The sequence below is a fragment of the Hylobates moloch genome, unplaced genomic scaffold (assembly GCF_009828535.3).
Source record: "Hylobates moloch isolate HMO894 unplaced genomic scaffold, HMol_V3 SCAFFOLD_9, whole genome shotgun sequence".
Lineage (NCBI taxonomy): Eukaryota > Metazoa > Chordata > Mammalia > Primates > Hylobatidae > Hylobates > Hylobates moloch.
Genome location: NW_026652284.1, coordinates 70,164,608 through 70,178,851, shown reverse-complemented (window position 1 = coordinate 70,178,851; position 14,244 = coordinate 70,164,608). Strand labels below are relative to the sequence as shown.

The 14,244-nt window shown below is 37.3% G+C and overlaps 1 protein-coding gene across 5 annotated transcripts in view; it reads right to left on the bottom strand.

Annotated features, from left to right (window-relative positions):
* DECR1 (2,4-dienoyl-CoA reductase 1) overlaps positions 1-14,244 on the bottom strand; it is a 239,319-nt gene that overhangs the window by 200,062 nt on the left and 25,013 nt on the right. For all 5 annotated transcript variants that reach the window (XR_004370965.2, XM_032760011.2, XM_032760012.2 and 2 more), the window contains exon 6: positions 4,466-4,565. Coding sequence is in view for 4 of the 5 variants with exons in the window: in XM_032760011.2 (XP_032615902.1) it covers positions 4,466-4,565 (100 nt within the window). In the remaining variant the exon portion in view is untranslated. The remainder of the gene's footprint in view (positions 1-4,465; positions 4,566-14,244) is intronic.

Here is a 14,244-nt window from a genome sequence, read left to right as displayed (position 1 = left end):
CTTAAACAAATTAAACTTAAACACAAACAACCCCGTCAAAAAGTGGGGGAAGGATATGAACAGACACTTCTCAAAAGAAGACATTTATGCAGCCAACAAACTATCAAAAAAAAAAGCTCATCATCACTGATCATTACAGAAATGCAAGTCAAAACCACAATGAGAAACCATCTCACTTAATGTAAGTTAGAATGGCAATCGTTAAAAAGTCAGGAAAGAACAGATGCTGGAGAGGATGTGGAGAAGTAGGAACACGTTTACACTGTTGGTGGGACTGTAAATTAGTTCAGCCGTTGTGGGAGAGAGTGTGGTGATTCCTCAAGGATCTAGAACTAGAAATACCATTTGACCCAGCCATCCCGTTACTGGGTATATACCCAAAGGATTATAAATCATTCTACTATAAAGACACATGCACACATATGTTTATTGCAGCACTGTTCTTAATAGCAAAGACTTAGAACGAACCCAAATGCCCATCAATGGTAGACTGGATAAAGAAAATGTGGCACATATACACCATGGAATACTATGCAGCCATAACAAAGGATGAGTTCATGTACTTTGCAGGGACGTGGATGAAGCTGGAAACCATCATTCTCAGCAAACTAACACAGGAACAGAAAACCAAATACTGCATGTTCTCACTCATAAGTGGGAGCTGAACAATGAGAACACATGGACACAGGGAGGGGAACATCACACACTGGGTCTATCAAGGGGTGGAGAGCTAGGGGAGGGATAGCATTAGGAGAAATACCTAATGTAAATGACGGGTTGGTGGGTGCTGCAAACTACCATGGCACATGTATACTTATGTAACAAACCTGCACATTCTGCACGTGTATCCCAGAACTTAAAGTATAATTTTAAAAAATGGGCTAAGTTCTATGAAACTATCAGACATCCATTAATATAGTCTTACAGCATCATTTCAAAGGCCAATTCAGTAAAACCAGTTCTACAGAATAGGGTACACATAATCTCAAGATAGCCTGTTAATCTGACTTAATCCATGAATGCATTTTAGAGAAATGGGTGGGCTGTATCTCTTTCAGACAGAACATACATAAAAATTGCTTCTCTGAGTGATGTTTTTGACAAAATTCATTGCCATAGCTACCCTGGGCGTTTATTTATAGTGTATCTACTCTAAATTGCTTCATGTCTTAATAGAATTACTGTACTGAGCAGAGTCTATATTATCCTATGAAAAACTGAGCAACCTGTTAAGAAAATCTGCCTAAAGGAAAAGCCATCCTCTCTGTGCTCAGAGGTGTGCCAGATACATTTGTTCAATTGCTAGCATGATCTTTCAACTGTCATTAAGCTAGCTGATATACTGAAGAATTACTGTAATCTGATAATGAATCCACTCATACAGTTATATCTGCATGTTAAGATGCTAAGAACAATATATTCAATATGTTAGCCATTATTATTGTTCATTCAACCAATGTTTATTATATACTTACCATGTGTCAATACTATAAATATTGCTTAGCCTCAAATAAAGTCAGTCCTTGCTCTCAAAAGAGCAGTCCCTCCCTCTCAAGAGAGGTGAGCCTGTTTATATAATGAATTAGTTACTAGGCTGGGAATTGTGTGATGTATGCCATACCTGCTTAAAAGAAGAAGAACCTAAGTGGGAGTGACAAGGAAGGCTTCTCTGAAGAGGTAACATTCTGAGCTGATGGGTGAAGAAGGATTAGGAGATTGCTGCAAGAGGCAGGGGAAAGGAGGAGCTGAGAGATTAAGAAGGTAGGATAGTGACATGGTTTGGCTCTGTGTCCCCACCCAAATCTCACTCTGAATTGTAATAATCCCCACATGTCAAGGGTGGGACCAGGTAGACAAACTGAATCCTGAAGGCAGTTTTCCCCATAGTGTTCTCGTGATAGTGAGTGAGTTCTCACAAGATCTGATAGTTTTATAAGGGGCTTCCCCCTTCACTTGGCACTCATTCTCTTTCCTGCTGCCCTGTGAAGAGGTGCCTTCCACCATCATTCTAAGTTTCCTGAGGCCTCCCTAGCCATGTGGAAACTGTGAGTCAATTAAGCCTGTTTTCTTTATAAATTACCCAGTCTCAGGTATTTCTTCATAGCAGTGTGAGAACGGACTAATACAGATGGAGAAGGAAGACAGCCAAGGCATATGGGTCAATATGAGTAAAGGACAAGGGCCCAAACAACATGTAGAATTTGGGAACCTATAATGCCTTATTTAGTAAGACTGTGTACTATATAGTATGAGAAGAAGGTTGATGGGAACTCAAGCTGTAAAGGAAGGCACATGTTTACTGAGCATCTATTACATGCAGGAACACAATAAAAGCAGCACCAAATCAGTTCTTAAAGGACATGAGATGAAAAGCTCTAACAAGACTGAAGAGTACCCACAAAAAAAATACTGACATTGAACAAATGCTGCCAAAATAGTCAAGTTCTCATCTTTTATTTCCAACACCACCTGACCTTAAAAAATGGTAATTATCTCTATTCAGACTAAGATTCAGCTTGTGAATAAATATTTCTTTCTATCTCAAACTAATGTGCATTTACTGACTTAAATATCAAAAATGCTCTGGGACTACTAAAAGAAGAGTACCATAATTCAGCTCAACAAGCATGGAGCACCAGCTATGGGTAATGAGGATGCAAACATATGGTCCTTTCTCTCACAGAACTCACGGTGAAGTGGGGAAGTCAGATTGTTTAATGTTATGTTAATGGAGAAACCCCATCTCTACTAAAAGTACAAAATTAGCCAGGCGTGGTGGCATATGCCTGTAATCCCAGCTACTTGGAAGGCTGAGGCAGGAGAATCACTGGAACCCAGGAGGCACAGGTTGCGGTGGGCCAAGATCGCACCATTGCACTCCAGCCTGGGCAACAAGAGCAAAACTCCATCTCAAAAAAAAAAAAAAAAAAAAAGGCCCGCCATGCCCTGCTCTCTCTCTCTGCTATATTGGTATATTACCTTCATTTTAGAATCTATTTATTAGTGTTTGTCCTTTCACTAGATTGGATTAAACAAAGTTTTAAGGCACAGAGAGGAGGAAATGATTACAGAGAAAACATCCCAAAAGAAGTAAGCAAAACATCACAGCAAAATTCCAACAACAATATAACTCAGGCATAGGCATATGAAAGCTGTATGGTAAGTTTAGGGAAACATTGAACAGTTAACATGGAACAGTTCAATGGAAATTAAAGCATGGAAATAATAAATGGAATAGTAAAAAAAATTTAAGCTCAGCTAACAACGAGGACTGTTCTATTTCCATCACTATCATATCCCTAGGACAAAGCACATATAAGGTATACAATAAACATTTATTGAATAAATAAATTAATTAACAATGGCCAGAGACAAGTCTGTTTAGAATGCCATAGTGAGTTCTGGCTTTTATTCCAAAGAGTGACAGGAAATGATCTAAGATTTTTAGCTAGGGAGTGTCATGGGCAGACATATATGTTCTTAGAAAGATAATTCTGGTGAAAATGTGAATATAAAATACAGGGGGAAGAGACTGGTAGCAAAGAAATATACCATGATTATAGCAAGCCAGACAAGCAATGAAATGATGAGAACTCCCATTATAACAAAGACAATGGAAAAGGCCAATGGAGGACAAATTCAAAAAGCAATCATGGCTGGGTGTAGTGGCTCATGCTTGTAATCCCGGCACTTTGCTAGGCTGAGGCAGGAGGATTTCTTGAGGTCAGGAGTTCCAGACCAGCCTGGGCAACATAGCAAGACCTCATCTCTACAAAAAATTTTTAAAAATTAGCCAGGTGCTGTGGCACCCGCCTGTAGTCCCAGCTACTTGGGAGGCTAAGGTGGGAGGATGGCTTGAGTCTGGGAGATTAAGGCTGCAACAAGCTGTTATTGCGCCACTGCAATCCAGCTTGGGCAACAGAGTGAAGTCCTGTCTCAAAAAAAAAAAAAAAAAGGCAGTTACACTCTGCTGAGAAAAGGCCACTGGACTTGGCAAGTGCTCATAGTCTGTGTTAGTCCCATTAATCTTATACAGTATCTACAATAAAAGAATAAAGATGTGCTTATGAGAGGGGTTAGGGATGGCACTGATAAAGATCTATGGGAGAGCAAAAAGGCTATAGTCCTGTGGTGTCTTATACGTAGCCACTAGCCATATACAGCTACTAATTTTCAAAATTTAGTTTCTCAGTCACAGTGGGATATTCCAAGGGTTCAATATCTACATGTGGCTATTGGATAGTGCATATTTACAGAACATTTCCATCACTGCAGAAAGTTCCACAGGACAGTGCTGCTATAGACAGACAGGACTTATCTGGGAGATAAAATGTATGTCTCATCGTGAATCCAAGTCTTTGTTTACTTTTCTCTGGATGGACACCAGAAAGCAGGAATTTAGTTCCCTGAGCCACCAAACTGTATTAGTTATGTTCAGCAATAGGACTGACAAGGAAGTACTTACTTGCTCATGGCTTCCACACCTGCTTTGGCAGAAGCACTTGGTACTACAAAACCTGAACCAGTCTCAGCATAGACAGTGGTAATGGCAAGAAATGCTGCTCCTGAAATTTTAAAAGGATACAGTTGATTAGCAATATAGTTGTATCACTTCACATAAGGAAAACATTATTTATAAAAATGGGATCTGATTAAAGAGGGTATAAGAAAAACTGAAGTATTTTTTAAAACTTCACTCACTCTAAATTAATGAGAGAATAATCTAAGGAAATTGATATGTCTTGCTACTAATCTTGTGATTTAGGATGGCCCAGTCTGCACTTACTTGGAATGTATGCCTGGCAAGTCAATACGAAAGCCCAAATCTCAGAGGCATGCCCCTATTGCACCTTGTATAATCAGCTGGTCAGGATTCCCATTAACTAAGCACTACTTGAATAAGAATAAATCAGAATTAAAATTAAACTAGCAGGGACTTCTGCCTCCAGCCATAATGAACTTCCCTTCTGCTGTAAACATCAAGAAAACTGAGTAAGATATATGCTACAATTATATACAGATACTGCACAGCAGGCAGGGAAGGACTATGACTGAGAGAAGGAAAATGAATAAGCCCTGAGATACCTTAGCTTTTTGCCTAAAGGTACTATATAGATGATGGAAGGATGAGGAGGAGGAATCTAAGCAGAAAATGGCATTCACACTGAGTTAAGAAGATAGAGATCAGTTTGGGGAGCCTGAGGAAACTAAGGTTTCTAAGAGTTCCTCCAAGGAGGAAAGTGGGCAGAGATATTGATAGAACTCCATAAAGCTGCATGGAGTCTCAATGAGTCTTTAGACAAATAAGCTGTACATGTTTAGTGTGAGATTCCATGAGGCCAGGCAAAGAACAACTACCAGGAAGCTGTAAGTGATGCAATTCCCAGAGCTTGCATAGGGCTGGGAGACATGGGAGTTCTAAGCAGCTTCATTGAACATCCAGAGCTTTCAGTAGAGAGCTCAGAAAAAAAAAAAAATGCCTTAGTAGGAGGGTTAAATTAGCCCCAAAGTAAAGACTACTATATACTTGCTGAAATAAAGCTTTAAAATGACCCTTAAAAATGATTAAGCTGATGCACAAGTAATTTAAAAGCGTTCCAAAATAACAAAAAAACCACACACCTCAAAAGAAAATTAAAATACACGCAGACACAAACACACAACAACGACGTAATACTCACAGCATGCAATAAAAAATTACTGCACATAAAAAGACACAGAAACCTAACAAGGAGAAAAATGATTAATAGACAGAGTCCCAGAGATGACAGAGAAGACAGAAGTAGCAGACAAACAGCCTTTTAAATGCTATTACAAATATTTTTAAAGATTTCACTGAAAATATTTATATGATGAGAAAAATGGAAAATACAAAATAGAAACCAATATGGCTTCTAAAGCAGAAAAATACAATATCTGAAAGGAAAAATTTAACAAATAAGCTTAGCTGTAGAAGAAAAGATCCATGAATCTGAAGACACAGCAATATAAACTATCCAAAATGAAAGACAAATGGGAAAAAAAATCTGAGGAAAAACCCAGAACCTCACTGACCTGTGGAACAGTATCTAGCATTCTAACAAACGTATAGTTAGAGTCACAGAGGAAGAAAGTGCACTTGAATAAGGACTAAAAAAATTCTGAATTTGGTAAAAACTATAACTTACAACGCAGAAAGCTAAACGAATCCCAAGCAGGATAAACAGGGAAAAAAAATCAAGACATCATCATAATCAATAACTGAAAACCAGTGATATATAGAATCTTAATAGCAGCCAAAGGTAAAAATAAACAATAAAAATACACAAACACAGATAAAAATTTTCATTGGCTTCTCATTTCTAAAAATAATGTAAGCTAGAAGACAATGGAGTTATATTTTTAAGGTGCTGAAAGATAGAAGCTTGTTAACTCTGAATTTCATATCCATCAAAAATATCCTTCAAAAATCAAGGTGATATGAAAATGATATTATAGAGAAACAGATTGTCAAAAGGAAAGAAATAGTAAATATGTAGGTAAATATAAAATATTTTTTCTTGTTTTCTAAATTTCTTTTTTAAATGATTGTATAAAAGCTGTATTAAAAAGTGATACTGCACATACAGTGGTCAATAGTGTCTAGGACACAGCAGGTTCTCAATAAATTAACTGAATGAGGCCAGGCACAGTGGCTCACGCCTGTAATCCCAGCACTTTGGGAGACCAAGGGGAGCAGATCGCCTGAGGTCAGGAGTTCGAGACCAGCCTGGCCAACATGGTGAAATCCTGCCTCTACTAAAAATACAAAAATTAGCTGGGTGTGGTAGGGCATGCCTGTAATTCCAGCTACTCAGGAGGCTGAGGCAGGAGAATCACTTGAACCCAGGAGGCAGAGGATGCAGTGAGCCAAGATGATGCCATTGCACTCCAGGCTGGGTGACAAGAGCCAGACTCCATCTCAAAAAATAAATAAATAAATAACTGAAAGAATGAAGGCTTAAAAGGGTAATCTTTAGGTCCTGAGAAATCAGTGATTTCTCTACTTCTTATTTATTCATAACACGGGATAAGACAATACTTAATATTTGCAAAAGGATCAAAATAAGTTTGCATCTTTTACATAACAGCAAATACTTTTAGAAATTTAAATTTGAAGGACTACAAGGAAAGTATTTTGAAGAATATTCAGATAAGTTTTCTCTGCTCCATATATTTAGTTTCTCTTTCTCTCAGCATTTTCCAGAGTAGAAAGAAAACTCAGCCCATCCTGGGAAACACGAGGGTGGAAGAGGGGGCAGGAGTACCATTTTGAGGATAGGAAAAAATAAGAATGGTTATGTTAGTCATTCTGGTAACTCCTTTTATATATCAAACAGCCTTTCAGATCACTGAAAATTACTTTGCTTCCAAAATCGTACTCCGTGAAAGAGGAGGGATGTAGAACATTAGTGGGCTCCATTACAGTACATTGACAACAGATGCTAACTGCATCATTCTTATAGCAAAATTACAAAAAAAAAAAAAAAACTGCTTTAAAAGTGACAAATACAAAGCAAATGCTCCAATGGAAAGTGCACTGTCTTTCAACTAAGACTGAACAAATACATTTCTCCAAGTGTGGGAAAGGAGTTAAGCCATCCTAATACAATTTAGATGCTGAAATGAAAGTTATTTTACTATACTCTTTATCCCTTTAAGGTTTTATTTTCTCAGCCTAGAAAATTTGGGTAGCCCACTTCTTAGAATGAGATATTGCAGCTTTTAATTCTCCTGAGTGTAAAAGGGAGATAAAGGTTTGAAACTGCACTGTTCCAATAGCATTAATGCTGCAAGGTGAAACAATTATCAGCTTCAAAACAATGAACAGTGGTGCTAAACTGCAAAGTAAAGAATTCCTAGATCCCCAGGGTTAGTCACATATATTTTCCTTCTTGTACAGAGGCCCCTTATTTCAATTAGAATAACTGCCCATGGAAAAGCTTTATAAAAGGCAAGTTTCTAACAGCTCAGAGCAGACAACAGAAATGAATCTATATTACTAATGAGGTTAAGAAAATAGAAAAGGGAAGCAACAAATGAAATAAATATTATGTTAGCCCATCTTTGTTATTTTGAAATGGAAAAAATAGTAATAAAAGAACATCAAAGATTTTATTATCTACCAAAAAAGCTATGATATGTGCAAGATTATGATCTAATTTCAAAAGAAGATTCAAAAGTTCTAAAATCTGGTTTCAATACAAACTATGAATTGAAAGAATCACTAAACAATTTTAGTGATTCAATACAAACTATGAAAATTGAAAGAATCACTAAACAAATTTAGTTCCAATGACCAACAGAAAGGGAATAGTATAGACACCTGGGCTCAGAAACTGATTCCGCTATTTACTAGCTGTGTAGCTATGAGACTTTGGGGAAGTTGCATCCCTGCTCTGGACCCTAGATTTATCACCTGTAAAACAGGAACATAGGGAGTATCCAGCAAATGTCATTAGATTCTAAGGATCACTTGTTAATTTACTGCTGTTGTTGATTCCACCTATTACTCTTCTGCTCTCAGGCAAAAAGACTGCCATTTACTAGCTGTGTGTTAATAATTTGGCAAGTTGTGTTAGGAAACATCACCAGAATGGAAGGTAACTCCAACAGGCATCCCAGCCCTCTAGTTTCACAGACACATCCAAGAATTTGTTGAACCGCTGGTAGGTCAGGGCTGCTACACATGGTCGAGCAGTGCATAAGGGTGCCATATCTAAGGAAGCATGTTTTACATTACAGATATTACATGATTATTTACTTATTTCAAAATTTTCTGGTTGTTCTGAGGGTTTCCTTTCTAACAAGATAAGAAATATATGTGGGCAGAATGGCCCCACTTAAAGATCCCATGCCCTAATTCCTAAGAACTGAATTTCTTATTTTACTTGGCAAAATAACTTTGAAGACGTTAAGAAAGGTTACAGAATTTAAGAGAAGGGCCTTTCTGGGATTATCCAAGTAACAGAGTCTAATCACATGAACCCTTAAAAACAGATAACTTTCTCTGGCTGTAGTCAGAAAGATGAATTTTAAGGAGCAGGCAAGAGAGATGTGGTAGAAGGAAAAGTCAGTCCCCAAGCATGAGAAAGACATACTGTGGTATTGCTGGCTCTGAGATGTACCAGTCCCTATGTAAGGATCAGAGAGAGGTCCCTAGGAGATAGGGTGGCCCTGAGCTGCCAGCAACCATGAACATATACACTTCCGTCCTACAACCACAAGAAATTTGATTCTTTCAACGACCTAAATGAGCCTGGATGTAGACTCTTTCTAGAGCCTCCAAGACATGAGCTCTGCTAGGTGACTCCCTGATATTAGCTTATAAGATCTGAAGCAGAGAAACCAGCCAAGCAACTCTGTGCATTTACTTGCAAAAAACAGAATTATAAAATTATAAGTGTATGATATATTAAGCTGTTAAGTTTGTGGTCATTTGTTGTAACCACAATGGGGGACTAGTAGAGAGTATTATTTCAACTTTCCAACAAACAGAAATAAAGTATCTTAATTTTTTTTTTAATCCTTGTTTAACTTTACCTATCACCGAAGGATGAAGTCCACATTGCTTGGCCTCATCTCCTACCCCTCCAGGCATTATATGTCACATATAAGCAACACTGAACTCCTTGTATGCCTAAATACACAGCTGAGCTGTTGGTTGCAGTTCTAACTCTTCTACTATTATTGCTAGCAATTAATCTTACTGACAATCATGGTAACAAGACAAACTTCTCTGTCTTTTTGATGAGGGCACAGAGGATACCTGTCTCCGAGCCATTTTTCAATGAGAGCCCATATGAAAATCTAAAAATCCTTAATTCTCTAAAAGCTACTCAAAATAGGACTATAACATTTAAAAACTAGAATAACCCTATATAAATAATATTATCTACTAAGGAAACACTTTCTCATTTAAACGTTTAATATAAATACCTCATGTAGGCTGCTATTTTTAAGTTTAATTATAGTAAGAAGGGATATCAGGGCTCTGGTTTTTCTAACCAATTTTAATTATGCGTCAAAACCTAAGTTTCAGATAGTTGATGGTCCCCTTGTAAAAGATGTGGTAAAAATACATTTATCTTGGAGGAAACTTAACATTTTCTTTCATAACTAACATCTATTGAGTACTAGTCTGCCCCGGGAACTATTCTTAACACTTTATAGACACTAGCTCTTATAATCATTACAGCAATCCTAGGAGGAAGGCTTTATTATTAACATTATTTTACAGAAAAGACAGGCACAGCAAGCTAATCTGTCCAAGTTGATAGGACTAGTAAGTATTAACCAGGATTGGAACTTGGCAGTTAGGCTCTAGAGCCTGTGCTCTTAACTACTATGTAACTACTACTGCCTTGCCAAGAAATTTCTAATTACTACTTAGAAAGAAAAACTAATTTATTTTCAAAATTCTCAAATCACTTTACCTTTACCTTATCTTCAAAAAACACCAAAATAAGGTACACAGTTGTTCTAAGAAATTTTAACAGATAAGGGTGAACTCTCCCATCAAACAAGATGACTCTAGAAAAAAGTGATTTTAAAAGGATACTAGTACCACCTTAATAAATTTCAACTGATAACTAAAAATGTGTTTTAAAATACTCTTCAGATGCACCCACTGTTCTAGAAAAAACAAAATCTCTGGACACAATATAAAGAAATGTACTCATGTGGTTCTTATATACTCTAAGCAACATACACCTTGCACTCACACTGTTGACAAATAAGAAAAGCCTTCCACTATGCTCTACTCTTCCCACTTCTGAAACAAGGTGCATTTGCTTCCATTCCAATTGATCATGTCAATGACTGGTCATCTTTTCCCTCTAATAGTAAAGTTGAAGGACATAACTGAAAAAAGTGTTAAGTATGTACTCAACTCACCTTCCTTTTGCAGGTCTCCAAAATGTTTCACTGCATAAACAAAGGCACCACCTTTGTGTTCAGTGTTGAGTTAGGAAATGGTGGGGAAGGAATGGAAAGGCTTTGCAGGTGGGGCAGAAGTAATGCACCCTGATAAACGAATATCTAACGGATGGAGAGTTGATGGAAAAGGAGACTTACAACATGAAACAATAACTAGATGTAGCGTGTTTTTAAGTGCTAAAGCAGGGGAACCCAACACCCCGGCCCCATACCAGTCTATGGCCAGTTAGGAACCGGGCCACACAGCAAGAAGTGAGCAGTGGGTGAGCCAGCATTACTGCCTGAGCTCCACCTCCTGTCAGATCAGCGGTGACATTAGGTTATCATAGGAGCGCAAACCCTATTGCAAACTGCACGTGCAAGGAATCTAGCTTGCACATTCCTTATGATACTCTAATACCTGATGATCTGAGGTGAAACAGTTTCATCCCAAAACCACCCGCTGCCCCTTCCCCTGGTCTGTGAAAAAATTTTCTTTCACGAAAATGGCCCCTGGTGCCAAAAGGGCTGGGGATCACTGTGCTAAAGTGTGCATGCTAGCCCCTGAACTGGTAATCCTTCCCTGAGGAGTGGACTAGAGCTGGGAATAGAGACTCTATGGCTCAGGGAAAGAATGATTCTAATCAGGGCATGTGTAATGGATCAGTCAAACGGGCTAGTATAGAGATTGGACAGGCTGAGGGTGCTACATTATGGAGGACAAGGAAGAGTAAATGGTCAAGTACAGTATCTATGGGTTGGAAAAAAGAATGTTTTGAAATTTATTCTTGTGTTTACAGTTCACACATCAGGGACTCCAGAAGAACAGGAAGATGGTTAAAAAATCTTGTGTTTTCTGATAATTTAATTGAACTGCAAAAACAGTATAATGTATTTCACTCAGTTCAATGCTTCCAAGGCCTCTGGCCTTGAAAACTGTTTCTTCTTCTCTATTGACTAAAACAGTCCTTTGTTTTTATTCTTTCTTCAGTTGGTGATTTACATTTATTCTCTTCCTCTATCACAAGGCTGCTGGTAAGATTATTCACTTTACTCTTTCCCTTTCCCCAACACAAGCTCCATATGGTTCAAGCTTCCTTGGGTTGCTTCTACTTCTTAGTTTTAAATTCCCTGAGGTTCTTAAAAGTTATTTCCACCAAAGTCTTTATGTTAGCTAGGCTATCGGATGTCCATTCACATGTAAGAAAAAGCACACGTACATCTGTAAAACAATTTATATCTTTCATGAGGCTTCTACACCAAACACCTTGTTCTGTTACTAAATATTGGAGTAGTAATTTATTGTCAAGTCTATTTTATAGATGAAAAAGCTGAATAACAGTAAAATATCGTCACTCACTAACTGTCCAAGTATCAGGTGTAAACTAAGTGACTGACTATGACTAGAACAAAAAGTCACAGTTCGTTCTTTTTCTCTACTAGACCACTTACAACAACTAATTTTTTAAATTATGTCAATTGTCGATTTTAATAGTAATAGTTAACACCTAGGTAATTAATAAGCCATAGTTTCTCATCTGTAAATGTGAGTGTTAAAAATTTACTTCCTATATTAAAAAAAAAAAGATTGTACCTCAGTTTCCACCCATGTCTATAAATGGGAATAAAAGAGCACTTACTTGCAAGGTCATTGCAAGTGTTAAATGAGTTAATAAGTACTTAGCACTTAGAACAAAGCCTGATACAAAATAAGCACTCAATAAACATTAGATGTGAAAGAAAGAAAAAAAGAAGGAAGGAAAGAGTTTTATAAGGGAAAAAAAAAGAAAGGAAGGGAGGAAGGAAGGGAAGGAGGGAGGAAGGAAAGAAGGAAGTAAAAATAAGTGAAAATTTGGTTAAAATTAGGTAATGTCTTTAAAAAGAATACTTCACTTTTTGCTTGTTCTGTATTCCAGCACCTGTTACATCATATACCTTTATTTAATATAGAACTTGTGGCAATCACTATAGAATTCCCATATGTTCTTAGGTATAAAGAATTCTAGCTTTCTGGTATAAAGTAATCCATGTGATTCAACACCAAAGCTAGTCCAAAATCAAGTACAATAATTGAGTAGGCTGTCATATATTTTTTCAATAAATACATGCAAGAAAAGCAAAAAAATTTTTAAGAAAAAACGGTTTTATCTAGATGCAATCAAAATGTATTTTTAAGACAATAATAGATATGAGGCCAACGTTTTAACTTGAATGTTAAGTAACTTAAGATTCTAAAAAAAAATCCAAATATGAAGAGTATCACGCTACGTCAAATGCTTATATGATATGTCTCTGATGGCGGCACAAGAGGCTTTTGTTGGATTCAGGTTAAAGTAACAATTTTGCAAAGCAAGGCTGTAGCCAACATATCACCTGTTGGACAAAGCTGCCAGAGCAGGTGCAAAGGACAAGGTAACATCTGCATATAAACTCCCCTCAAACCCTAATCACTAAACTAAGCAAGCACAGAAGCTAAGAAGCTCAATGAAAAGTAACACTTGGCAAATGACAAAGTAAGCATTAAGAAAATTTCAGCAAAACAAATCTAGCAATATATAACTAGGATAATTTACCAAAATTAAGGAAGATTCAGCCTAGGAATGCAATGGTGTTCAATATTCAAAAATTAATTAATGTAATTCACCATATTAACAGGCTAAAAATATACCCATCTCAATAAATATAGAAAGAAGGCTTATATTAACAAATTCAATACCTATTCATGATTTTTTTTAAAAAAGCTATAACGACAGGATCAAATTCACACATAACAATATTAACCTTAAATGCAAATGGGCTAAATGCTCCAATTAAAAGACACAGACTGGCAAATTGGACAAAGAGTCAAGACCCATCAGTGTGCTGTATTCAGGAGACCCATCTCACGTGCAGAGACACACAGAGACTCAAAATAAAGGGATGGAGGAAGATCTACCAAGCAAATGGAGAACAAAAAAAAGCAGGGGTTGCAATCCTAGTCTCTAATAAAACAGACTTTAAACCAACAAAGATCAGAAGAGACAAAGAAGGCCATTACATAATGGTAAAGGGATCAATTCAACAGGAAGAGCTAACTATCCTAAACATATATGCACCCAATACAAGAGCATCCAGATTCATAAAGCAAGTCCTTAGAGACCTACAAGGAGATGTAGACTCCCACACAATAATAATGGGAGACTTTAACACCCCACTGTCAGCATTAGACAGATCAACGAGATGGAAAGTTAACAAGGATGTCCAGGAATTGAACTCAGCTCTGCACCAAGCAGACCTAACAGACATCAACAGAACTCTCCACCCCAAATC